At 34.0% G+C, this 27,612-nt stretch overlaps 1 protein-coding gene across 4 annotated transcripts in view; it reads left to right on the top strand.

The window, feature by feature from the left end:
- The first annotated feature begins 1,877 nt into the window (after nucleotides 1-1,877).
- LOC133201960 (kinesin heavy chain-like) overlaps nucleotides 1,878-27,612 on the top strand; it is a 29,814-nt gene continuing 4,079 nt past the window's right edge. The window contains exons 1-27 of one of the 4 annotated variants that reach the window (XM_061337748.1): nucleotides 1,878-2,343; nucleotides 3,191-3,278; nucleotides 3,705-3,778; nucleotides 4,178-4,282; nucleotides 4,753-4,801; nucleotides 5,389-5,444; nucleotides 5,869-5,882; nucleotides 5,932-6,005; nucleotides 6,775-6,899; nucleotides 7,905-8,009; nucleotides 8,283-8,431; nucleotides 9,771-9,817; nucleotides 9,898-9,999; nucleotides 10,611-10,792; nucleotides 11,577-11,732; nucleotides 14,635-14,754; nucleotides 15,507-15,656; nucleotides 15,963-16,154; nucleotides 22,508-22,625; nucleotides 23,026-23,174; nucleotides 23,520-23,557; nucleotides 23,865-24,027; nucleotides 24,707-24,778; nucleotides 25,541-25,657; nucleotides 26,144-26,280; nucleotides 26,915-27,000; nucleotides 27,264-27,392. In XM_061337748.1, coding sequence (XP_061193732.1) covers nucleotides 2,215-2,343; nucleotides 3,191-3,278; nucleotides 3,705-3,778; nucleotides 4,178-4,282; nucleotides 4,753-4,801; nucleotides 5,389-5,444; nucleotides 5,869-5,882; nucleotides 5,932-6,005; nucleotides 6,775-6,899; nucleotides 7,905-8,009; nucleotides 8,283-8,431; nucleotides 9,771-9,817; nucleotides 9,898-9,999; nucleotides 10,611-10,792; nucleotides 11,577-11,732; nucleotides 14,635-14,754; nucleotides 15,507-15,656; nucleotides 15,963-16,154; nucleotides 22,508-22,625; nucleotides 23,026-23,174; nucleotides 23,520-23,557; nucleotides 23,865-24,027; nucleotides 24,707-24,778; nucleotides 25,541-25,657; nucleotides 26,144-26,280; nucleotides 26,915-27,000; nucleotides 27,264-27,391 — 2,925 coding nt within the window. In that variant the 5' untranslated portion in view covers nucleotides 1,878-2,214 and the 3' untranslated portion in view covers nucleotide 27,392. Of the gene's footprint in view, nucleotides 2,344-3,190; nucleotides 3,279-3,704; nucleotides 3,779-4,177; nucleotides 4,283-4,752; nucleotides 4,802-5,388; nucleotides 5,445-5,868; nucleotides 5,883-5,917; nucleotides 6,006-6,774; nucleotides 6,900-7,904; nucleotides 8,010-8,282; nucleotides 8,432-9,610; nucleotides 9,658-9,770; nucleotides 9,818-9,850; nucleotides 10,000-10,610; nucleotides 10,793-11,576; nucleotides 11,733-14,634; nucleotides 14,755-15,506; nucleotides 15,657-15,962; nucleotides 16,155-22,507; nucleotides 22,626-23,025; nucleotides 23,213-23,519; nucleotides 23,558-23,864; nucleotides 24,028-24,706; nucleotides 24,779-25,540; nucleotides 25,658-26,143; nucleotides 26,281-26,914; nucleotides 27,001-27,263; nucleotides 27,393-27,612 lie in introns of all 4 variants that reach the window. The other 3 variants (XM_061337746.1, XM_061337747.1, XM_061337745.1) reach the window with 3 other exon arrangements.

Below are 27,612 nucleotides of genomic sequence, written 5' to 3'. Positions count from 1 at the left end.
CTTTTATTTTTTCTAACTGAAATTACATGTGTATTTGTAAAAATGTACACATTCATTCACAAACCTTACATATATAGTACAAATTTATTTCTTAAAGAAATGATAATCTTTTAATGGGTAAAAGACTTAATTAACATATGAGAGAATTTTTTATAGTAACTTATAGCGTCATACATTTTGAATGCTCGCCGGAATTAGTAGCAAAATGCTCGTGTCGAACTTGATGAAAATATTCTCAGGTGGAACTGAATTTTACAGTATGCATGACATGGCTGCACGTGCAGTAATTATATACTTCAAACATTCTGATGACTTTCGTTCCGATTAGCCGACTCTTTTACCTCAGACACAGTACCGTATTTTTGCCAGTATTGGGGTTGAGGGGGGGGGGGTGATGGTTGTACCGTAGTGGCGGGGGGAGGGGGGGAGTCTAATTTAATGTATATGGAATTTTTTTTTCCAAAATAACCCAGACTGATGTAGTCACTTTATTATTTTTTTTTCTTTTTTACAATTAACTTTATTATCATTCTCCCATGCAGAGTTGCATACCGTTCGTTCCTCTCTCAGACACCTCTACAAAGGGCTAATGTCTAGGTTTTGACATAACGAAATTCCAAGTATTATTTTAAAGTTCGATGAACAGTACGATTCATAATCCTATAATAAAGCACTCTCTACCATCGGCTCATACATTAATTCTGCTCTGTCCTTGTCTAGCATATATATATCACAGTAATTGATATTATGGGGTGATGTAAATTTACCTTTACAAACTAATATCAATATTGTTGCTGCTGCATGTGTATAAATTTATTGATGAAACCTGTAGATTTTAAATTTCTATGTCATTTAACAGAATTTTCACTTGTATCAATTGTTAAATTTATATTTCTATGTACTGTAACTATTTCAATTGCTTGACTATTGTTATATTTAAGGTGAGGAACCAGTAAGTTAATTGTAAGAAGTTGTTTCCAATCCTTTTGATTCATTCAATAAAATATGTTCAAAACAAAACAGTAATTAGCATGATAAATACTGTGTATTCATCATTGTTCGTTGGGGAGTGGGGGGGGGGCAATGTGTGTGGATTAAATTTCCTGGGTCACGCTTACCCACGAATTTACATCCCCACGAAGGATTACTATTATATCAATGTACATGTGCTCATTGAATGTACTGTATAGGAGTTCACGTACGTGGAACCCCACGAAATGATTCCACATCAGTTCTTTCTTTCTTTTTTTAATTAGTCGTTGTAATTCATGCTTGCTTTAATGTTTGTCTTTTAATTAAATATTGTAGGGTTGAGTATATAACTAATAATGTTCATGCATCATATATCCAAAATACAAATCGATCATACACTTTATGAAAGTTGAAGGTTTTAAATTATATTTAAAAAAAGGTTTGCTATTTGTTTTACCATCCAAACACTGTCCAAATTATGATTACTTATTTCTTCATTAGAACAACATTTACTTGATTTTACCAATCAGATGACCATAAAATAATCACTGAAGCATGACATCAAATGAGACTTATAACCTCTAACTTGTGGGAAATATTTTCACTATTTTTACAAAGAGTTTTATAATTAATTCACGTAAACTGGTCTCTATATGTAGAAATGTGTAGTATTAGACTGATAAAAATAAAAAAAAATTGTTAGTAATTCCTGATATAAATGCCCAATTTAATATTCTTCATGTTAATTTCAAATTTCTTTTATTACTAATTTTTAAAAATTCTGGTAGAATTTAGCAGCACCCGAAAATGTTTGTGTACGAATTGTCTAGTACCGGAATTTGCATTATGCCGAAAATTTGTTCGGGAATCCTCTTGAAACATTATTGTAAGGTCTCACAAATAAACGAGGTTCCCCGCAATCCATAAATCACGTCATCTTCCACCATGCATTTCTGACATTGATTATGGAATTCGAAGCAGACGTTATGTGATATAAACTTGGACACGATCCACCGTTTTCAAAGAGTGCAAGGCAACACCCTTCCGTATTTCTAGTTCTTTAAACATTCCACTTGAAGATTTTCTCTGAAAATTCTTATTTTAAGTCAATTTGTTGTTGTTTTAAGAGGTCTTGTATGCGTTTGAATTATAATGATGAACCGAGTTTCCATCATATTGATGAGATCGATGCATAATTAGATTCATAAAAGACTCAGACTGCAACAATCGTCCTGGTGAAATATGACGACGCCGGCTGACGAATGTGGCATCAAAGTCGTCTGTCGTATCCGGCCTTTGAACTCCTCGGAAGAGAAGGCAGGGAGTAAATTCGTGGTTAAGTTCCCGACAGAAGACTCTATTAACTGTGGTGTAAGTACTCATTTCTGCAGAGAAGCATTTTGGTCATTAAAAAAAAAAATTAATGAGCATTTTCCGTAATAACCTGTAGGTGTGACTGTCTGGGAAAAAAAAGGGTGGGGGTGGGGCTTGTATAGTTACCTCTGATATATGTCTCTGATATACTCTTAAAGTGTTGCATGTCGTTTTGATTCTTTTATCAGTAGGTAGCATGAAACAATTTCCAATCACTTGATTATTTTTCTTAATATGTTGCTGGTGTGACAGTAGTGTAGATGTGTATTAGTTTGGATACCTAATCAGTTTTAAGTTAGACAGCTGTTAGATCAACCTCTTCAATCCTCACAAGACATTTGGAATATCTAAACTGTAACATCATGTGGCGTGATATATTTGGTGCATTACGAAAATGAAGTCTGAAAAGTGCAAATTTTAACAAAGAATGTTTAATCTACTATTAAGTTGCAATATCCATTAACATGTATGAAGGTGATTTTATTATTTTGGTGAACTTTTGCTGAGAATGTAGTTAGCAGCAAGATGTGCATTCTCGTTGTTGAGGGTCTAGAGGTTACTGTAGAAAAAAAAATCATTTGGATCAATGTGCATAGTCCGAATTTTCTCTTTGCCCAGGCATTCATGTCGCTCACTGTGCTCGCTATTAATGTTTAATAGTTGCATCTAGTATGATGTTAATCAATCATGAGATAGTTCAGGCGATTTTTTTCATTCAGTCATATATGTGCAATTAGAGTTGCATCTTATTTTGCTCAGTGAAAGTGCATGCATGCTGCTTAAACATTAATCAATGTTAACTAATTAATCAATGTTAGTAAACTTGATTGTTGGTTTTTTGTAGGGGAAGCTGTTTGTGTTTGACAGAGTTTTGAAACCCAATGTCACTCAAGAGCAGGTCTACGAGACAGCAGCTAAACCTATTGTAGCTGGTTTGTATTGATACAGAGTTAATGTAAACATACTTTTTTCATGTTTTTCCACAGGGTCATAATTAATTCAGCAGAATGACCATTTCTGTCCAATAAGTGGGTATAAAACTACACATTTATTTTTTTGGATTGCCATTTTGTGTCTTATATGCAATAAGTATGCTGTGACAAATTTTTGATCAGGTACATAGCAAAAAATGTATGTCTATAGCACTATAAATGTGATAATTCCTTTATGACCAATTTTTAATGAGTCCAGTTAATAAATAAGTTTACTGGTATTTGTTTCTTTTCTGTTAGCTAATTTCCATGAAGTTCAAAAGTTACACCAGTTCAAGGTGATTTGGATCAATTAGATCCTATTGTACTGTATTTTTCTATCTTACCCATGTAAATCTTTTTAGTTATTGAGATCTTTTCTTTCAGATGTATTGGGTGGGTACAATGGAACAATTTTTGCATATGGACAGACATCCTCTGGCAAAACTCATACAATGGAGGTGGGATTCTTAAATAGTTTAGAGTTATTGCCCTTGTCAGAACTCTTCTAGAAAGAAGATAATCATGTTTTTAAGCTCATGCAAGGGAGATAAATACATAGAAAAAGAACAGAGAGCACTGTTTTGATGGCTTTGAATTGAATAATTGTGTGCTTCAGTTTTAGGATTTTTATGAGAAACGTCCATTTAATATTTTCAAGACTATTTTATGCTCATGCAGTAGGAGAGAAGTATGTACTATGTAATATACAGAGTTCTAGTCCATAGACAAGCTAAAAGATACATGTACCACTGAAGGATTTCTTTCGAATGTATTGTGTATACACAAGTTGGAAATATGTAATTAATTCTTACTTTATGTTGACTATCTTAAGAATTTGCTATTTTCGTCTTGGACAGGGTGTTCTGGGAAATGACAAGATGCATGGAATTATTCCAAGGATCGTTCAGGACATCTTCAGTTACATTTATGGAATGGAGGAAAATCTGGAATTCCATATCAAAGTAGGTGTATAAAGCTAATTTAGGGGTGTAGTAGGGAATGGAATTCCACATCATTTAGGGGTGGTGTGTTGGTGAATTTATAATGGACGACTCATTTTCTCAACTTTTTTTTCTTTAAAATTTACATCCATGTTGACATTCGGAACTCTCTAGATTATTCCTAGTAGTGTAGATTAGAATTATCTGCCCCTGTTTATTTTGCTACCAGAAAGTAATTCGCTAAAGGCTTTTTGGTTACGATAAAAAGACAAAACTTTACGGGTATAATGAAACCAAAAAAAAAAAAACAATGGATTGTTAAAGCAGAAATTGATCGTAGATGCTGACCGGTGATATAGTGAATTGCCTCGGACATTTCAATTTTCTATTGGTTTTGCCGGTAGTACTGATGGTTTTCAGAAACTCTGTTGTAAGAACATGTACATGACTGATGATTTCTTTTATCTTCAGTTTTATTTTATTTTTTCTAGGTTTCATATTTTGAGATCTACATGGATAAAATCCGAGATTTGCTGGACAGTGAGTATGAGTGACCTATAGACATGATAGATTACTGTGAATGTGGATATTAATGTCTTAAGTAGGATAAACCAAACATGGGAAAGGGGAGGGGGTAATCTTGTGATACAAGCATAATTTACTTTTTTGGCTGGATTAAATAAATACATGTATACAAAGGCATTGGTTCTGATGGGGGATACTTACTTGAAATATTTTTTTCCAGGAGACAAAATTTACTTTACCTAGATTACCCCCAAACATAAATTGCCATATTTAAGCACTTATCCCTTTATGCACAAAGCAGTAGTAATGATCAATTCTGATGTCAGAAATTTATCATGATTTGTCTACCAAGAACTGTACAACAAGTCACAGTACTTAGAAGAATTGCAGCATGAGATAAGTTATGGCAATTGATGTAATTTGCATAATAAAGTACATGTATATTTCCATTGAAGAGGGAATTCAATCGTTAAAATTTTTGTTTTTACTAACACAGGTACTTAATACAAGTAACATGAGAGGTATAAATGTAATTATTGACTGTCATAAATTATTATAGTTTTGTTAAGTTTGTGATAGATGATTTATATTTTTTTTTGTAGTTTCCAAGGTGAATTTATCAGTACATGAAGACAAGAATAGAGTTCCCTATGTCAAGGTGGGTTATATTCCACTCTTCCGGTAGAATTGTGGTAAAAATGGTGAAACAAAATGTTTCCCCATCAGATATTTCAATTTTATAGAGGAAACTTGGACAAATGAGTGAGAGAAAAAAAAAGATGGAGTGGCACATTTATCAAGAGAGAGAAAAAGAGACAAAAATCATGAAGGAAAGAAATTTAGTCTCTTGTGGGAAGAAAGAGATCACATAGTCCTGACGTGAGAGAGAGAGAGAGAGAGAGAGAGAGAGAGGAGGTGATGCATAAAAGATGGAGTTGTGATGATGAGAGATATTGAGTTGTTATGTTGAGACACTGAGATTGAGTTTTAGTTTAATGAGATTTAAAAATGAGCTCATAATTGGAATCAATTGGAATAGGATCAGTTGACATGCATTTGTCATTGAACGTATATTTATGAAGGGAGCTACAGAGAGGTTTGTCATTTGTCATTGACTGTATATTTATACAGGGCGCCACAGAAAGATTCGTGTCGAGTCCTGAAGAAGTGATGGAAGCCATTGATGAAGGAAAAGCTAATCGTCATGTCGCTGTCACCAGTAAGTTTTTTATATCAATTTTCAAGTGTCATTTTACAACAGAAATTCATTTTATGATTGAGTGATTAAGTCTAAGACTGCTTCCTGATCCTGGGACCACCTTTAAAAGCTGCTCAAAATGCATTGGTTATATAAAGTCCCGGGCTGTATAAATCACTGTGAATGTTTTACACTATTACACCAGTAGAGCCATGATCTCTATGTATAATGTACTGTAAAAGCACAGGTATTTGTTGGGGATTAAATTTCATTTATTTCGTTGATAACAATTATCAACTAAATTATATCCCACTAGAATTTTTTACATGACTGTATAATTATTGAACAAGGTAGCTTCGGAAACATCGAAATTTAATGTGCACAAAACCATTTTAGATGACAAATCAATGAAATTTCATCCGCAGGAAAATTTGTGCTTCTACAGTAAATGTAGAGGGAATGGAGACTTAGATTTATACGGATGTGACTAAAAAGATTTATTTCTTAATTTCACCAACTCTGACAATACCTTGTACAGTGGAGCCTTGTTAAACTGTACACCAATAATCCAGATGCTTTATCTTCCAGACAAAATTTATGGAGAACAATTTATATTTATACTTTATAGATACCAAGTACATGTTTGTTTCATTAATCAGGACAATTTACTTGGGAACTCAAGCATCCAGATTAAGGAGGTGTGACTGTATATAAGCAACCCCTCCTAGACAATTCAGTGGTTTATGTACAGAATTTCCTCACCCCTAACAATATATGATTTATATTGTAGATATGAATGAGCATAGCTCTCGCTCACACAGTGTGTTCCTCATTAACGTGAAACAGGAAAATCTCGAGAACCAGAAGAAACTTAATGGCAAACTGTACTTGGTGGACTTGGCAGGAAGTGAAAAAGTAAGTTTCTAAAATGACATTAAATACTGTAAAATCACTGACTGTAAAATCACTTACTGTAAAATCATTTACTGTAAAATCATTACTGTAAAATCACTTACTTTAAAATCACTGTAAAATTACTTTAATACTGTGAAATCACTGTAAAATCATTACTGTAAAATCACTGACTGTAAAATCACTTACTGTAAAATCACTGTAAAGTCACTTACTGTAAAATCACTTATTTTTATGGGGCCAAATTTCCGTGGTTTTAGGAAAAAATATGGGTTCGAGGGGATTTGATTGCATGAGTGAAGAAGAAACATCAACTTGTAGTATTGAATTTAAACATTTCGTGGGGGATATAAATTTGAGGGTATCTCCATACCATGAAAACAACAAAAATTAAACCCCCATGAAGACTAATGATTTCACAGTATTTTTCTTGGGATTAAATTTTTGCGCTTTATGGAAAAAATACAGATTTGAGGGCATTTAATCTTGTGGTTGTTGGTCGTACACGATACTGTGTAATTTTAAAATTTCGTGGAGGACATGAATTTGTGGTTCTCTTCATACCACGAAATGAATGAAAATTAAACCCCTTAAGGAAATTTGAGATTTCACAGTAGTACGTGTATCTATGCTTAGGTCACCTGAGTCACTCAGGTGATTTATTAATATATGTTTTCGTCTGTCTTGTGTAACATTTTTTAAGTTAGCTTTTTCTCTGGAATGGCTGAACCAATTTCAACCAAAAAGTTAGAAATTAAGGTGGCCATAAATAGTATGAGAGACATTTTTTCTTTACGCTCCAAGAAAGTATTGAGGTGAATATGATAGACTAACCAATCCTATTCTAGGGTTTCTTTTGTCATTTATCAAAACAGTGTTTTAGTGGGACTGTGCAAATTTATTATCATCTCCTGTAAAACTTGTGATGGAAGAGAGAATTTTCCCCCAAATAAAACAAATTCTATTGTTTTTTTTTCTTCATAAAAAATTATTCATCAACTTTTTCAGGTCAGCAAAACAGGAGCTGAGGGCGCCGTGTTGGATGAAGCTAAAAATATCAACAAATCATTATCAGCTCTTGGGAATGTCATCGCTGCCCTGGCTGACGGGAATGTAAGCACACATATAAGCTTCTAAATATTGATATAAAAAGCTGTAAATACATGTGTAATCATTGCACAGAGTGGCGCAAGAATGATTTTGTAAATCTTGTTTACTTACTATAAATACTGTTTTTGATGATCAATATCAGTTTATTAGTGTATCATATAAAAGTTTATTTGCTAGGGTGTTTGTCATGTGGAGTTTATTAGTGTGTTTGTCATATAGAGTTTATTTGTGTGTCTGATCATGCTGAGTTAATTGGCGTAATGTTGTAATCTGCAGAAGAGCCATGTTCCATACCGAGACAGCAAACTGACTCGTATCCTCCAGGAAAGTTTGGGAGGAAACGCTCGAACGACCGTCGTCATCTGCTGTTCCCCAGCCTCCTTCAATGAAGCGGAAACCAAATCTACTCTGCTCTTTGGTCAGCGGTAGGTATTGTATTGTGAATCAGAAACCATTTCTGCTCTTTGGTCAGTGGTAATATAAATTATTTTATAGCCAATAAATAGTCTATAATTAAAAAAAAATACTTAAAGTCTAGAGAATTTTAGCATTCAGTATCTTGGTGTTTTCTTGAATGCTTAGTTAGTGATATGAGTATGCCCCGAAACATTCCAAATGCAAGCATTCAATATCGAATATGCCTTGAACAAAAAAATCTTGTCTGGTCAACAGCTTAACAGCAATATTTATGATGGGTAGTGGCAGCTAGGTAAGATATGTATATTTTCACATAAATTTGAAATTATTAATTAATAAATCAGTGCTCAATAAAAGCCTCAATAAGCAAATTGTAATACTTGATAGGATCATTGAAATGTTTAACACTTCCAGGACAGACGCTGATATTGCATATTTTGAATGTAAATACCGATTATGAATAATTCTCCTTAATTTTGAGTCATTTTATTTAGATAATCAATATAAATCATTTGAGAAAATGTTAAAGCTATACAATAAAGTAGGTTTTTTAAACTTTATTGGTGAGTATTGGCACTCGGCTGCACAGATGCACTTGCAGGCTTGTGCACTTATACAGCCAACTCCTGCCAATATTCTCCAATTATAAGTTTGATAACTCTATAGTATTGTAGCTCATAAAAATTGTATTACATTTAATTTATACAAATCAAGTGGGAAAAAATTTAAATTAAAAAAAAAACATCTTAAGAACAGTAAGACCGAGGTTATTCAGATGAGCATTGTGGCAATCAAGAACTTTGTGAATAAAGAACTGACATGTTAAGTCTAGCATGTTCTTTATTTTAATTTCTTTATTTTTTATAGAGCTAAGATGATTAAGAACTTTGTTTCTGTGAATGAAGAGCTGACATGTTAAGTCTAGCTTGTTCTTTATTTTGTTACAGAGCTAAGATGATTAAGAGCTTTGTTTCTGTGAATGAAGAGCTGACATGTTAAGTCTAGCATGTTCTTTATTTTGTTACAGAGCTAAGATGATTAAGAGCTTTGTTTCTGTGAATGAAGAGCTGACATGTTAAGTCTAGCATGTTCTTTATTTTGTTACAGAGCTAAGATGATTAAGAACATTGTGTCTGTGAATGAAGAGCTGACATGTTAAGTCTAGCGTGTTCTTTATTTTGTTACAGAGCTAAGACGATTAAGAACATTGTGTCTGTGAATGAAGAGCTGACATGTTAAGTCTAGCATGTTCTTTATTTTGTTATAGAGCCAAGACGATTAAGAACATTGTGTCTGTGAATGAAGAGCTGACATGTTAAGTCTAGCGTGTTCTTTATTTTGTTATAGAGCTAAGACGATTAAGAACATTGTATCTGTGAATGAAGAGCTGACATGTTAAATCTAGCTTGTTCTTTATTTTGTTATAGAGCTAAGACAATTAAGAACATTGTATCCGTGAATGAAGAACTGACAGCGGAAGAATGGAAGAAGAGATATGAGAAAGAGAAGGAGAAAGCGGCGCGGTACAAAGGGCTGTTGGAGAAATGTCAAGCTGAGCTCCAAAAGTGGCGCAGTGGTAAGTGCTTTTTCACTTCAGTGCACTGGTCAGTGTTTTCTCAGAGAAAGCTCAGTTGTAAGTGACTTTTTACCAGTGGTTTGGTGTTAAGTGGTTTCTCCCAAATGATGCCGTGGTGAGTAGTTTCTTACCTATGACAACTATGCATAAACTAAATGAGTACACCTCACATTGTGCACAGTCTGGCGGAAAAATGTATAAAAATTCCTGAAATGATTATCCTATAGAAATCAGCTACAGAGTTGGCATGATTGTAAGTGCTTGTATGCTTATATGGAACATGTATTCAAAGAAATAAAATTTTGATGTGATTTTTTTTTTATAAACTTTTGAAAAATAAATTAGAATAGTGAGTCTGTATTTAGAAGTCAAATTTAAAAGCTGTCTGGTACAATGCACGCATGTAATAACATGTACAGTCAAATCTCATTATCTCAAACTCAATGGGACTGCAAAAAAACTTTGAGATATCAGAGGATTCGAGATTTCAAGGGTAAAATACTTAAAGAATAAGCGGTTGGGTCTTCCAAATCACTTTGACATATCCATGGTATTCGAGCTATCAGTGTTCAGGATACTGCAGGTCAACTGTATTTTGATTCCATTCTTAGGTCAATCTGTTACGCTGGATGAACAAGTAGACATGAAGGCCAGCACCGCGTCCTTACAGGAGGAGGAGAAACAGCCCCCGCCCCCCGCCCTGACAGCCAGCGTCAGCTCCACACTGGACGAGAACACCAAGGCACAGCTGGAAGAGGAGAAAATGAAACTCTACGAACAGCTGGATGATAAGGTTAGTGTAGTAACAGTTGGATGATAAGGTCAGTGTGTTCACAGCTGGATGATAAGGTTAGTGTGTTCACAACTGGATGATAAGGTCAGTGTAGTAACAGCTGGATGATAAGGTCAGTGTAGTAATAGCTGGATGATAAGGTCAGTGTGTTCACAGCTGGATGATAAGGTCAGTGTAGTAACAGCTGGATGATAAGGTCATTGTTTACACAGCTGGATGATAAGGTCAATGTGTTCACAGCTGGATGATAAGGTCAGTGTAGTAACAGCTGGATGATAAGGTCATTGTTTACACAGCTGGATGATAAGGTCAGTGTAGTAATAGCTGGATGATAAGGTCATTGTGTTCACAGCTGGATGATAAGGTCAGTGTAGTAAAAGCTGGATGATAAGGTTATTGTGTTCACAGCTGGATGATAAGGTCAGTATGTTCACAGCTGGATGATAAGGTCAGTGTGTGCAAATTTAAAATGGGGCAAAATTCAAATATATGATAAAAATTTTGTTTCATTATCAAAATTATTTCCAAAGTTATATTGGTTTGAAATTTTGACTTAAGTCTGTTCTCAGTTTATGGTCTTGGGGCCAGGATGAGGAGATTAATAAACTGTCTCAGATGAAAGAGACATTGTTTATACTTGTATTATTGACCTTTTCTCTCTTTCTGATCAGGATGAGGAGATTAATGAACTGTCTGAGATGATAGAGACATTGTTTATACTTGTATTATTGACCTTTTCTCTGTTTATACTTGTATTATTGACCTTTTCTCTCTTTCCGGTCAGGATGAGGAAATTAATGAACTGTCTCAGATGATAGAGAGATTGAAGGAACAAATGCTGGAACAGGAAGACCTGATTACCATGGGAAAACGAGACTACGATTCCCTACAGCAGGAAATGACCCGGATACAAGCCGATAACGATTCCGCCAAGGACGAGGTAAAAAAGGGGCTTTTTTAGGTCACCTGAGTCACTCAGGTGACCTATTGCTATCTGTTTTCGTCAGTTGTCGTCCGTCGTGAGTCGTCCGTCGTGTGTAAACATTTGAACATTTTCAGCTTCTTCTCTGAAACCGCTGAACCAATTTCAGCCAATTTTTGCATATGGCATCTATGTGTGAAGGTGAACAAAATTTATGAATTTCATGGTCCCTGCCCCCCTGGGGCCTGAGGGGTGGGGCTAAAACCACCAAAATGAATGCAATCTTTAAAAATCTTTTTCTTTACTCCTGGACATCAAGCAGTCAAACTGTTGACATGATTGTAATAAGCATTGAGCCCTCTACCAAAATTGTGAAATTCATGGCCCCAGGGTCAGGGGTTCTGGTGCTAGGGCGGGGCTATATAGATCATATAGTGAAAGTGCATTATTTCTTTGAAAATCTTCTTCTCTACTCCTGGGTATTACTGAAACAAATTGAATACATAGTTATGATAAGCAAGAGTGACTCTACCAAAATTGTGAAATTCATAGCCCCAGGGTCAGGGATTCTGGTGCTGGGGGGGGGGGGGGGGGGCTATATAGATCATATAGTGAAAGTGCATTATTTCTTTGAAAATCGTCTTCTCTACTCCTGGGTATTATTGAAACAAATTGAATACATAGTTATGATAAGCAAGGATGAGTCTACCAAAATTATGAATTTCATGGCCCCTGGGTCAGGGGTTCTGGTGCTAGGGTGGGGCTATATAGATCATATAGTGAAAGTGCATTATTTCTTTGAAAATCTTCTTCTCTACTCCCCGGTATTATTTAAACAAATTAGATACATAGTTATGATAAGCAAGAGTGGCTCTTCCAAAATTGTGAAATTCATGGCCCCTGGGTCAGGGGTTCTGGTGCTTTGGGGGGGTGGGGGGGGGGGCTATATAGATCATATAGTGAAAGTGCATTATTTCTTTGAAAATCTTCTTCTCTACTCCTGGGTATTATTAAAACAAATTAAATACATTTGTACATAGTTGTGATAAGCAAGAGTGACTCTACCAAAATTGTGAAATTCATAGCCCCAGGGTCATTGGTTCTGGTACTGGGGGGGGGGGGGGGGGGGGGGCTATATAGATCATATAGTGAAAGTGCATTATTTCTTTCAAATTCTTCTTCTCTACTCCTGGGTATTATTTAAACAAATGAAATACATAGTTATGATAAGCAAGAGTGACTCTACCAAAATTGTGAATTTCATGGCCCCTGGGTCAGGGGTTCTGATGTTAGGACTGGGCTCTATTTATTATATAGTGAAAATGCATTAATGCTTTAAAAATCTTCTTCTCTGCTTCTGGGTATTATTTAAACAAACAAAGTACATTGTTATGATAAGCAAGGACGCCTCTTCCAAAATTGTGAATTTCATGGCCCCAGGGACAGGGGTTCTGGTGCTAGGTTGGGGCTATTTAGCTCCTATAGTGAAGGTGAATTATTTCTTTGAAAATCTTCTTCTCTGCCCCTGGGTACTATTTAAACAAACTAAGTACATTGTTATGATAAGCAAGGATGCCTCTTCTAAAATTATGAATTTCATGGCCCCAGGGTCAAGGGTTCTGGTGAAAAGGGGGGGGGGGGCTCTATTGATTATATAGTGAAAAAGCAAAATTTCTTTGAAAATATTCTTTTCTGCTTCTGGTTAAAAAGCAGAGAAGCTAAGTATATAGTTATGATGAGCAAGAGTGCTTCTTCCAGAGTAGTGAATTGCATGACCCCTGGGTCAGATGTGCTGGTGTAAGGGTGGGGCTGTTGATAATATAGTGAAAATGCATTAATTCTATTAAATAATCCCGTGAGCTCCTTAATGTGGAGAGCAAACTTCTGGTCCCAGGGTGAGAGGCTCTGGTGTTTCTCGGTGGTGAAGGGGGGGGGGGGGGGGGCTCTATTGATAAGATAGTGAATCTGTAGGAAAAATGCATTATTTCTTTAAAAATCTTCTCTACACTTGGGCATATCAGAGGCAAAAAGAGTAAAAGTTGTAATAAGGAAGGGTATTTTTACCAGATTTTTGAACATCTGGACCATTTGGTCAAGTGTTCTGGTGCTAGCCAGGGCTCAATTTGCATTCTACTGAGAGGAGTTATTCCCCTTTGCCGTTTACTTTTGATAATTAATCACTGTAAATAATGTACTTGAAAGGTTAATAGAATAAGAGAATTATGCAAGAATTTTTATTGTATAATACAAAAAGGATTTTCATAGTTTTAATGATCAGGTGGACTTGTAAGTAATAGATAAATAAAAATGAGACAAAAATAACTTGTCTTATTAAATGTTCATCAAAGACCAAGAGAGGCCAATGTAAGAGATTTCAACAAGGAATTAAAATAGTATAGAAGCACTGATATTTTTTTAATATACTTATGGTAATAGTGATAAATGGGGAAAAGATTAGAACCTAATCTATAAACTGTTAATGAATACTAGACTAATTATTTTGTTGATCCTGATCACCCTATTTTTCTTGCTTTTGGGCAACAAAGCTTCACCTTTCATTTTAATACTCTATGGATCCTCTAAATTGTTGTATTGTACTCAGGTGACCGTTAAGGCCCTTGGGCCTCTTGTTTATACAAGTGATGAATTTTTATAAATAGAATTTCTCAACATTAATCAACTTTTATTTCCATGCGTGAAATATCTCTAAAATGATATCTGCATTTAAGACAAGATTTATAGGAACTGTTTTATCTAAAAATGTGATAAAATGTCTTCATTGTTTCCAGTTAAAAAGATACACCTCTTAAAGTCCTATCCTAATGATGTATTTATTTACAGCCCTTCCTTATAAATTATCTTTTTTTGTCTACAGGAGTGTTCATTTGTATGTCCTATAATTTTATGTTTATATTTACAGGTGAAGGAAGTCCTGCAGGCGTTGGAGGAGTTGGCGATGAATTACGACCAGAAATCTCAGGAAGTCGAGAACAAGAACAAAGAAAACGAGACCATCGTGGAGGAACTGAACCAAAAACTGGTGCGTATGTACTAGTGTTGTATAGGTAGTAATCTGGTGCGTATGTACTGATGTTGTATAGGGTGTAAACTGGTGCATATGTACCAGTGTTGTATAGGGTGTAATCTGGTGCATAACTAAGTGTTCTTGTTTTATGCAGAGCATAAACAGGGTTAAGACAGTCAAGAAAATTACAATTTGCACAGTGAGAGTTTTCTGAATTATGAACAGTTCTTGTTTATAATTGCTGCAAGAGTAAAAAAAAAACCTGGAATCTTATGTCTGTAAATAATGTCATTACTAGGCTTGGTCAGTTCACTGTGAGGTGTCAATCAGTTACTAGTTAGCTTGAATTGTTCACTAGTAATTTGAACTCTTATAAAATGTTTTTCGACACTTTTAACAAAATATTGCATCTGTGTGCACTTAGGGTAAGCTTACATGTAACACCCTGTTAAATATACATTACATAGCTCCAGTTCAAAAGCTAGGATATAAAAATTAGAGGTTAAAACATGTCAAATGCTAATTTGATAAAAATGAATGGCATCTAAACTCAAAAAAAAACTTTTGTATTCTTCAAATGTAGTATCCCCTCAAAATGCTCACACATATAAACTGATTCATGTCTATATATATATATATATATATATATATATATATATATATATATATATATATATATATATATATATATATATATATATATGAATTGTATTCTGGTTCTGTTAAGACTTTTCTCACCTGTGATAACAATTTTATTTTTTCTGCAGAGTGAGCTGGATAACATCAAGGCAGAGTTTGAGAAGATGAAGGACTCATCTCTCCACCAAAGGAAGAAGATGACAGAGATTATGGGTAGTCTGATGAAGGATATGTCAGAGATAGGAAGTATTGTAGGAGGCAATGCTAACGAGTTCAAGGTAGGGGTCAATTGGAAAAATTGTATGGGCTTAAAGTGCATGCAGGGAGAAAAAAAAGGATCATTAAAATATTAAATGTAACAGTTGAAAACAAAGGTTGAGGCAATGACTTCAACATACACATGTATATAAAAAGTATGTGCACAGTCATTGGCAGTCATTTTTTTGGCCATAGATATTGTGTATCCAGTTTTTATTGGGCATTTTACAGGATTACTTGTAGTTCTGACATAAATGTTTATAAAGGAGAGGATTGCATTTCCAGTTTTATTTTAGTTGGAGAGATTCCCATTTGTCTATTTTTAGTTTAGCGGGGGTAGCCCTGACAAGCTGGAGGAGGATTACACAGTAGCCAGGATTTACATCACGAAGATCAAGAGTGACATCAAGACACTTGTGTCTCGATCTCAGCAGCTCGAGGTGACCGAGACGGAGGTCAAAGAGAAACTCAGCAGTGCCGAGAAAGATCTCAGTGACTGTAAACTCACAATACAACAGGTAAGTCATGTAAACTCAGCAGTGCTGAGAAAGATCTCAGTGACGTAAACTCACAATACAACAGGTAAGTCATGTAAACTCAGCAGTGCTGAGAAAGATCTCAGTGACGTAAACTCACAATACAACAGGTAAGTCATGTAAACTCAGCAGTGCTGAGAAAGATCTCAGTGACGTAAACTCACAATACAACAGGTAAGTCATGTAAACTCAGCAGTGCTGAGAAAGATCTCAGTGACGTAAACTCACAATACAACAGGTAAGTCATGTAAACTCAGCAATGTTGAGAAAGATCTCAGTGACGTAAACTCACAATACAACAGGTAAGTCATGTAAACTCAGCAGTGTTGAGAAAGATCTCAGTGACGTAAACTCACAATACAACAGGTAAGTCATGTAAACTCAGCAATGTTGAGAAAGATCTTAGTGACTGTAAACTCACAATACAACAGGTAAGTCATGTAAAGTTGGATTTTTTTTTTATGATAAACTTGTATTGTAATGTTAAATTGCACTTGAATGTCTTAATATAATAAAGTTGAATGTCTTATGATAAACTTATATGTCGTTGTATAATTTTTCATTGTGTATTGAGTTTCATTGTTTTATGACAACATTATATTAAATGTCTTATGATGGATTTGAATGGTGTTTGACAAGATTAAATTATATGCTGCAGGACATTCTTAAAGAAAATGACTTAAAACATAGAATGAATTTAGACTGATCCTTGATCAACAAATATGAAACAAACTCGTAAGAAAAAAAAATAGCTTAAGTTTTTTTTTTTTTTTTTTTTTTTTTTTTTTTTTATTATTATTATTTCAAAGAGTGACATATCAAATTACATAATGAAATTTTTCTCACATTCTCTCACACATTCACACTTCCCCTCTCTAGTTTTAACAAGAATGAAATAATAAATAAAAAATTTATCAATGAGCTATAGTATTCCATTTGAAAAATGGTTACTGTTGGTGTTTTAATAAATGTTTATAACTCAAAAATATTAATCCATGGTGACCATAAGTTTTCAAAATTGTTCATTGCAAATTTTTGAATTGATATGCGTTTTTCTACTTTGTACATAAGAGTTAAATGATGAAGCAGCCCAGTAATCATAGGTATTTTGTTCTGTTTCAAGCAGGAAAAGATATATTGCTTTGTATATAGAATAATAAAATTTATCACCCTATTATGATAAGATAATGGAGTTTCACCAAAAATAATATTACATATGTTAAACCCAATTCTTTTGGAAGTTTTTGTAAAAATGTGCATACTAAGGTTACTCCACAATAAAGAGATTTTTGTGCAATTCAAAAATATATGTTGCATAGTTTCTATCTCCTGTTTACAAAAAGTACAGTGGTCATCAGATAAAATATTTATTTTCTTCAAATAATATTTCACTGGAAGGATTCTATGAAGGATTCTATATTGTAACCATTGAACGGAAGTATCCATAGTTGTTCTAAAACAAACCTTAAAAACATCTTGAACACAAATATCAGATTCTAAAAACACTGATAGCTCCTGGTTCCATCGAAATATAGACGTAGGATTGACATTGTTACTATTCAAATATCTGTAAATTATTTTAGTGCACTTTTCATATACAATAATATTTTCATAGTAAAAAGGAATAAAAGGGGTACATTCCCTCTTAACAGATGATTTATCTATACACACTGTTTTTAAATACCTGGATATAGCACATAAAATACTATTGTATTGCATAATGCAAACTTTAGACAAATGAAATCTATTTTCAAAGTCAATGAGAGTTAAAAAATTTCCTTCATCGTTTAAGAAATCACAAACACTTTTAACACCATTTTTATACCAGGTCTTTACAAAAATTATTTTGTTTCCCATTTTTATATTGGGATTGTACCAGACAGGTAAATTTAGATACCTAGTTTTCATATATGAATTGTTATTGAGCATCTTCATGAAACATACCCATGAATTAAACACATCTTTCCAAAAATCATTATTTTTTAGAATAAGACAAGACACAAACTCTTCACCAAAATCAAAAAGTTTACACAATACGTCATCACCATTTATTGCCAAAAAAATATCAAACCATGGTTGATTACTTTTTGTTAATCTTTTAATCCAAGAGCATTTAAGAGATATGATAAAGCTTTTTATATCCAACATTTTTAATCCTCCTTGTAAAAAATCTTGAGTAATAATTTTTCTTTTTACTTTATCACATTTTGATTTCCATATAAACTCAAAGATTTCTCTGTTCAATAATGATAAAATTTCTTTACTTGGATTTGGTAAAGATATAAAAAGATGGTTCAGTTTTGGTAAGATTAATGTTTTCAGAACTGTGACTCTTCCAATAGGAGTAAGAATCCTTCTTTTCCATTGTTGAATTAATGCTTTGATTTTTGGTATTTGAACATTATAGTTTATATCAGTAATTTTATCCAGTTCTACTGAAAAATTAATTCCAAGTAAATTAAAAGTTGTGCAACCCCATTCAAGTTTCCAACGAGAATGATGAAAAACTTGATTTGAGAATTTTTTTGAACCTATCCAAACAATTTTAGTTTTTGAGCTGTTAATTTTAAGTCCTGTAAACTTTGAAAAAAGATCAATTGTATCTAATGCTGCAAAAAGTGATTCAGGTGAACCATCAAGGGCAAGCCAGGTATCATCTGCATATTGGGATATTTTATGTTCTGTCTTGTTAATTACAATTCCTTTAATACTTTGATTTTGTTTAATCATAATTGCAAGAATTTCTGCACAAAGAAGAAACAGATATGGTGCCACGGGATCTCCCTGACGACATCCTCTTTGGATATTAAACTGTTCAGATAAAAATCCACATTGAAGTACAGATGCACAAAATTTTGTATTTAGAATTTTTACCCATTCAATAATGTTTTTACCAAACCCAAAAAATTTTAATACTTTATACACAAAGGTCCAGGATATTGAATCAAAAGCCTTTTCAAAGTCTATAAGTACAAGTAATCCAGGTATATTTCTAGATTCAGTAAAAGCCATAAGATCATAAAGAAATCTGGTATTTTCACCTATATATCTTCCTTTTAAAAATCCAAGCTGAGTATTTGATATAATATTGTCCAGGGTGAATCTTATTCTATAGCTAATACAACCCGATAAAAGTTTGTAAAACACATTTAAAAGAGTAATAGGCCGCCAATTTTTCAGAAATTCTATTGGCTTATCACCTTTTGGTAAACATGTAATTATTCCTAGTCTTTGAGAAATAGGAAGTTCTTTTTTCTGAAATATGTCATTTATGGCAAGTACTATGAAATGTTTCAAATCTGACCAAAAAAATTTAAAAAATTCAGCAGTGAAACCATCACTTCCTGGTGACTTATTGTTTTTCATGTTTCTTAACACCTGTAAGACTTCATTTTCTAATATATTTCCCTCAAGTGTATTGGCAACATGGCTTTCAAGTTTTGGAACCTCACTAATTGTAATAATATCTGCAAGATCTATATTGAGAAGTTCTGCATCTTCAGAAGTATAAAGAGATTTGTAATACATCCTGATTCTATTTAAAATTTCTGACTGATTGTAAATGATTTCATTTTCCTCTGTTTTGACTTTTTTGATAATCTTATTCAAATAATTGCGGGATTCCAGTTTGCAAAAATATTGAGATGGTTTTTCTCCATCTTCAACCCATCTGGCTCGAGACCTTATAACATGACCTTGTAACTTTTCTTTTCTCAAATTCTCAAGACTTGTTTTTTTCTCCTCTATTAATTGTAGATTCAATATATTCTCTGCCTCTAATTGTTCTATTTGTGCAATTAACAAGGCTTCTTCTTTATTTTTTTCTTTTTTTCTATATGACGAATATGAGATAGTTATTCCCCTAATCTCCATTAGAAGGACTTCAAAAAATGTACTGTAATTCATATCTTCTTTAAGCACATTATTCTTTTCATATTGGTTTCTAACAGACTCTATTGTTTCTTTAACCTTGCCAACATATGCATTGTCTGCAAGTAAAGAGTTGTTAAATTTCCAGACACCTTTCCCTTTTTTAAATGTATTAAATTTCATATCAAGAACCACCGAAGAGTGGTCTGATCTGTACCCTGGTTTAATTGCTAAATTTTCAACCAAATTACACATATTTTCAGAAATAAAAATATAGTCTAATCGTCCTTGTTTTACTGGATTTTTCTTTCGCCATGTAAACATTTTTAAATTTGGATTCAATATCCTGAAGTAGTCAATTATTTGTAGATCATTTATAATTTCTAAAAGTTTTTCTCTCGCCTTTGGATTGTTAATGTTACAATAATTTTCTGTGTCTATTGAAGGGTCAAGAGCCAGATTAAAATCACCACATAATATAAAATAATCATTGTCAAATTCTAAAAATGTCTTTCTTACCAACTCATAAAACTCTGGATTATCAGTGTTTGGTCCATAGATATTAATTAAAGTAACTTTATTATCCTCGATTGTCATATCGAGAGCTAATAGATTACCATTATCGTCCTGTTTCTCTCTGTGGATCTGAAATTCAAAATTGTTATTAAAGAGGATGCATACCCCTCTAGAGTTTGACTTGTACGAATTGAAAATACATTTATATGCCCATTGTGTTTCAACGTAAGGTTCTATTTCTTTTGTAAAGTGAGTATCTTGAATACAGAGAATTGAATAACCTTTTTTCTTATAATAATTTAAAACATCCTGTCTTTTGGTACCTGTTGCCAAGCCTTGACAATTCACCGTTGCTATTTTAATTGAGCCACTTATTTAGTTTGTAGGAATTTAGAAAAATCGGTAAAAAAAAAATCATAAACAGTGATGAGCACCATCTTTCTTGATAATCAAAACACATAATAGAAAACCGGGGGAACATGCACACACTCACCGACACACTTACACAAAAAGTAAACATGATATAAATAGAATAGCGAGCCCGATCTCACAGTCAGAAGGTTTCCCGATCTCGCAACAAAGTCCGCTCCGCTGCATATTCACAGTATTCAGTGTCTTTTCAATTTTTCGGACACATTGTCCAGAATATCAAATTTATGGCGATTTCCTTCTTCGTCTAGACCAAAGACTTTCCCATTATAGTACCAAGCACTGTGAATTCGCGGATCACCGTTCAAGTCGCGCACTAATTTGGCATTCATTTGCGTTAGGTGGTCGTACATGGTGAAGATGTCTTTTAGATTTTTATCAGATCTGTTTTTGATGACCATGAACTTGATGTCGTTGTTTCTAAATTTTGCGATCACAGGACGTGGTCCTTTTCCATCTCCCCCGGGAATCCGATGGATCTCCAGGACATCTGCGGGGTTAAGGTCAACGTCCACCACTTCCTTGAGTGTTGTGCACAGCCGTTGTTTAAGATTTTCATTTTTCTCCTCTGCCCAATTTATGAATTTTATGTTACTCTTTTGGGAGTACTGTTGATTTTGATTTGCGAGGGTTATTGCAGATCCAGCTATAAATTCACATTTTTTTAGTCGTTCCTTCATAGATCTCATTTCACTTGCCTGTACACTGAGTTTTTCTCGAAGAGTGTCGAAATCAAGATTAAATCCGTCTGAAATCTCTTTTGTTTGTGTTTGGATTTCTTTACATTTTTCTCTATTTTCTCCTCTAATTCTTCCTTTACTTTGCTTTTAATTTCTTTTTCAAAATCTTGTTTCATCTCTGAAATAATTTCTTTTTTTATCTCGCCTTTCAGCTCATTTTTCAGTTCTAACAAAATTTCTGAGACTATAAGTTTTACATCCGATTTCTTAACCATAGATTCTCTGATCTCAGTTAGACTGTCCTGAATTTGTTTCAGATCGTAAGCAATTTCATTTTGTTCTGATTGACTATTGTCTTGATTGGGGGGTTGATCTCCGCTACTAGTCCTTGGTTTTTTCGCCGCGGCCTTCTCAGAAACAATAGATTTTCTTATAGACATAGGTGCCGCTTTTAAATCTAGCTGCACTAATTTTTTTGTTTTTGTTTGTTCTTTGTCTGGAGTTTTTTTGCTGGATCCCGTTTTATCCATTGTGGGTGAATACGTGAGTGAATACGTGTTCACAATGACTGAACAATGAACAATGTCTTAATTTAAATAGTCCACTTGTATACGTTACAGTAAGCCAAAAGTTAATGTAAAACTCACCAGATTGAGTATTAAACTCCTTTACACAGCATTTGACACACTTAAAACCAAAGAGAAACAAGGTTTAGGAAATAAACAGCGGAGCCTAAAATTTTTGGTCAGTCATAGACCATCACGTGACCGGAACTCAAAAATAGCTTAAGTTTTCTTGTTCAGATAATTTCAACTTTAATCAATTTATCTGTATCAACAGTATGAAGCTAAGATGTCAACACTGAATGAAACAATTAAAGACATTGATAACAAGAAGAAGCAGCTCCAGGAAACAGTGGACTCCCTCAATGATCAAGTAGAGATGCTCAAAATGGAGGGTAAGGAGAAATACAGATATTTTATCTCGGCCTCATTTGTTTTACCCTCATGATTATGAGGGTTCTCTCGGAAAGTGTTTATATGGAGGCTCCTACTATAGGCACAGACAGGAATAGATTTAATTTGACACTTCTCTACACAGATTTTTGTTGAGTTCTGGTGTTACAGTACTTTAAGAGGGGCATGGCAGTATACAGTATTTAAATGTTAAATTGAATTATGTGGGATGTTTTAGTTAAACAATTTGACTAGGCATCTTTTCAAACAGATGAAGATGCAGAAAAATGTGTTTTTTCTTTTTGCCAGCCTGTATTATCTTTCATAAATTGTAGATTTTAACAAAAGATACGCAGTTTTACTCAAAAGTCAAACATTTACATGTACATTTATATTTTACAGAAAAAATGCATTTGAGCTCAGTCTCAGAGAGGGAAAAGGAAGCATCCGATCGAGTCCAAAATATATCAGCCATGAAGGAATCTCTGGAGAAACAGATGGAACAACACCGAGAACAGCACGCCAAACATCTCGCCGAGCTCAGAGAGGAGGTGGCTGAGAAGCAGAGTCTGATAGACCAGCTCAAAGAGTGAGTATCTCATAGATCAGTTTACAGAGTAAGTACAAACATCTCAGAGAGGTGGCCAAACATCTCGCTGAGCTCAGAGAGGAGGTGGCTGAAAAACAGAGTATGATAGACCAGCTCAAAGAGTGAGTATCTCATAGATCAGTTTACAGAGTAAGTACAAATATCTCAGAGAGGTGGCCAAACATCTCGCCGAGCTCAGAGAGGAAGTGGCTGAAAAACAGAGCCTAATAGATCAGCTCAAAGAGTATGTATCTCATACATCATATAAAAGAGTTGATACAAACTTCTCACCAAGTTCAGATAGGAGGTGGCTGAAAAACAGAGTCTGATAGACCAGCTCAAAGAGTATGTATCTCACAGATCAGCTTATAGAGTAAGTACAAACATCTCGCCGAGCTCCGAGAGGTGGCTAAACATCCCTGAACTCCGAGAGGAGGTGGCTGAAAAACAGAGCCTAATAGACCAGCTCAAAGAGAGGTTATCTCATAGATCAGATTAGAGAATGAAATTTACAAGAAAGAACATATTCACCTTGTTAAAACAGGATATTAATTATGCAGGTTCATCATTCTGTATTAAATTAAAGATTATCTTGAAAAAAAATATATATAAATTGTTTAGTACAATAAGTTACCATTTGTCTTCTTTACAGTACAAACCAAAAGTTGAGTCTGGCACTGGAGAAACTTCAGGCTGATTATGACAAACTGAAGACAGAGGAAACAGAAAAATCTCAGAAACTACAGGAACTCTCGCTAATGAATGACCGACGAGAGCAGGCCAAACAGGACCTCAAAGGCCTCGAGGAGACGGTGGTAAGTAAACTGTCACTGATGAATGACTTTGAGAATAGGCCAGTCAGTAAAATACAGGAAGTGTAAGGAAATACAACAGTAATGTAGGTTTGGCAGGACTTTGAGAAGACAATTAAGAAATGAATTTAATAATTTAAATTTGAATATTCATGAGGACATGAACTACGACGCTTCACGCCGGCATATTTCATGAAATGCATTGGCGTTTCATGATAAATATTCCGGCGTGAAGCGTTGTAATTCATGTACTTCATGAATTTTCAAAAATTAAATTCTTTTCTTATATTTACATTATTTTTCTGACGATTTGCCTCAAATAAAAATGTTCAACTGTCATTTTTAAAGCAAAACAGTTTGCACTTTAGTTTTGACGTCACATAAGGTATTATGACGTAACAATGGAGATATTCATGGTAGTTCATGAGAAAATGAACTGTATTCTATTTTGTAAGAATCATAGGGGAAATTTATTGGAAATGTAAATATTAGTTATTTAACAACAAAAAGTTGTTAATAATTATTGTAAATTATTGTTATTGTAACAACAAAAGGTGCACATGTCCTCATAAATCTTTAATTGTAATAGTGAAATCTTAGCTGGAAAGATATTCAAATACAGAGTGAATGAGTGCAATAAAACTTTACATGTTACAAATGTGCTTTGTTTTCCTTAATTCAGGCCAAAGAGTTACAGACTCTTCACAACTTGAGGAAACTGTTTGTACAAGACTTACAGAACAGAGTCAAAAAGGTCAGTATAGGCTAGAATTCTAATAGGCTAGGCTAGACCAAGTCTTCTAATCAGTATAGGCTAGAATTCTAATCAGTATAGGCTAGACTTCTAATCAGTATAGGCTAGGCTAGACTAAGTCTTCTAATCAGTATAGGGTAGGCTTCTAAAAGGAAAAGAAATTCTGTGTGTGTTTATTTTTAGTAATTTGTTGAGCAGAACTACTTTTATTTGTGTAGAAGATGTAGTTTTATTAAGAATTATTAACAATGATATGCACGATAAAGATGTATTGTCAAATTAATTGAAAAATAATCAGGCATAAATAATGCTTTTAGCTTGAATTTTGAAATCTTAAACACATGACCATTCCTTATACAGTGACTTTCATATTTCTTGTGAAATTCAGTAATTGAAAGGCAGTGCTTTTATTCTTGATTTTCAATCTACCAATAAAGAAGCCACCTGCTTATAGAATGTAAAAGAGTTATACTCTTTCTTTTGTAAGAGTCAACCAGTAGTAATGCTCCTTTCATTTATTTTATTGTCAACCAATGGCAATGTTTGTAACATTTATTTTGTTAGAATTAACCAATAGTACTGCTTGTTACATGTATTATGATCAGGCAATAGCAATTCTTGTTACAATGATTTTGTTACAATCAGACAATAGTAATTCTTGTTACAATGATTTTGTTACAGTCAGCCAATAATAATGCTTGTTACAATGATTCTGTTTACAGTCAGCCAATAGTAACACTTGTTACATTAAATCTTTTACAGTCAGCCAATAAGAAGGATGATGAGGAAGAGGATGATATAGGAGGAAGCATGGCACAGAAACAGAAAATATCATTCCTAGAGAACAATCTAGAACAACTGACCAAAGTCCACAAACAGGTGAGCAAAGGTTATTGTAGGCTTAGGCTAGGGTCAAAGTTCTCAGAAAATGAAAACAGGTGAAAAACAGTATAATTATAAAATTATGGAAGGACTGAGAAAATTATTGTAGAATCACATATTTTTGTGGTGTCAATTTTTATTGGTTTGAGGAAGAAATCTTTGGGGGGAGGAGTTGAATTTATGGTTGAAGAAGTGTTGAGTAGTTACGTATTTGAAATTTAAAATTTTGTGGAGGACAAGAATTCATGGGTCTCTACATACCACAAAAACAATGGAAATTAAACCCCCATAAAAATTGAGTGATTTCACTATAATAAAAGTAAGATTTCACACAGAAGGGTATGAATTTTTTGTTTGTTTTTTTAATTTCATAGAGATTTAGAAAAATTTATTTTACTGTATCAAAATGAAGACCAAAAAGTTTGATGTAAATCAAACAGAAATATGGCATATCAGGATGAAAGGTTCATTATTTAATTCCAGCTTGTGCGTGACAATGCTGATCTGAGATGTGAGCTGCCTAAACTGGAGAAGAGACTGAGGGCCACCATGGAGAGAACAAAGTCACTGGAGACAGCTCTAAAAGAGGCAAAGGAAGGAGCCATGAGAGACAGGAAGAGGTAGGGAATTGTGGGTAATAATGTTAGAGAATAAGGTGGGGAATTGTGGGTAATGGCAATGTTAGAGAATAAGGTGGGAAATTTTGGGTTTTGTCAATGTTGGAGAATAAGTTGGAAAGTGATGGATGAAGAGATGACATGCATTAATTGTAAATAGGAAAGACAGCTAGAAGGAGTTGGAAGGGAATTGTGGGAAATTTGAGGTTATATGTTAAAAGACAAGGTTTTATAGTAAATTTTAGGAGATGAAAAATGCATAGATAAGAGGTAGGTTAGTTTGGATTTAAGAAATCATGGAAAAACATTGGGGAAGTGTGGGAAAGGAAAAATTAACATTAGATGGGAAGACTAGTTAAATAAAGAGTTGGTGATAAAAGGTTGTGGTCAGAGGTTTGAGTAAAATTAGAGGAAGGAGAAGAAAGGATGTAAGCTTCTGTGGAGGGATAAAATGAAGAGACTGCAAGATGAACTCGTATGTTAGAAAATATAGAGAAATGAACTAAATCATCGGAAAGAGGAAGGTAGTTAGTTATCTAGGATAGGATGAAGTTAAATTTATTTATAAAGGTAAGTGTAGGTGATTAGTAATCTGTTTGATGTATATTAACAGAATTTGTTTGATGTATATTGACAGATATCAACATGAGGTAGACAGGATTAAGGAAGCTGTCCGCCAAAAGAACTTGGCCAGACGTGGTCACGCGGCACATGCACAGATTGGTGAGTTCATGTTTGATCACTTAGTACAAGCACTTAAAACTCAAATGAATGCATGTTAATCTAAATTAATTTTTCTTTTGCTGAAATATGTGAAAATTATAATTATTGTTTTTCAGTTTTATAGAATACTAAATAAAAGGGCAATTCCATAGTTTTTCCATATGAAAATATTTATATTTTAGTAGAGAAACTTCAAAAAGAAATGTTTGAATGATACCCAGGCATTATCTGTAGTATTTGAGTTGTGTTTTCATGTTTTCCAGCAAAACCTATACGCGCTGGTCATGCTCCAGCAGCTTCACCGGGATCAACAGGGATACGAGGGGGAGGTGGGGGCATGAACGGCCCCACCCCCATCAAACCAAAAATGGAGACGGAGTCACAGGCTTAATGTATGTAAGTGTTTTAGTTAATTATAGATTTTAACCTTACATTTGATACTGTCAACCAACTAATATTCATGACAACTTTTATTCGCGATTTGTCGGTTTGCAATATATTTCAAATGAAAGTTGGTTTATGGTATTTTACTCTCCTGTTATTTGTTTTTTATGGACTGGAAAAAGTTAAAGATACACAAAATATACCACTACTTTCTCTGTGAAGGATGAT

The sequence above is a fragment of the Saccostrea echinata genome, unplaced genomic scaffold (assembly GCF_033153115.1).
Source record: "Saccostrea echinata isolate AGI-Se365-2 ecotype Australia unplaced genomic scaffold, CSIRO_AGI_Sech_v1 ptg000046l, whole genome shotgun sequence".
In the NCBI taxonomy this organism is placed as follows: Eukaryota; Metazoa; Mollusca; class Bivalvia; order Ostreida; family Ostreidae; genus Saccostrea; species Saccostrea echinata.
The sequence above is the reverse complement of the archived record's forward strand: the minus strand, read 5'-3'. Positions and strand labels throughout refer to the sequence as shown.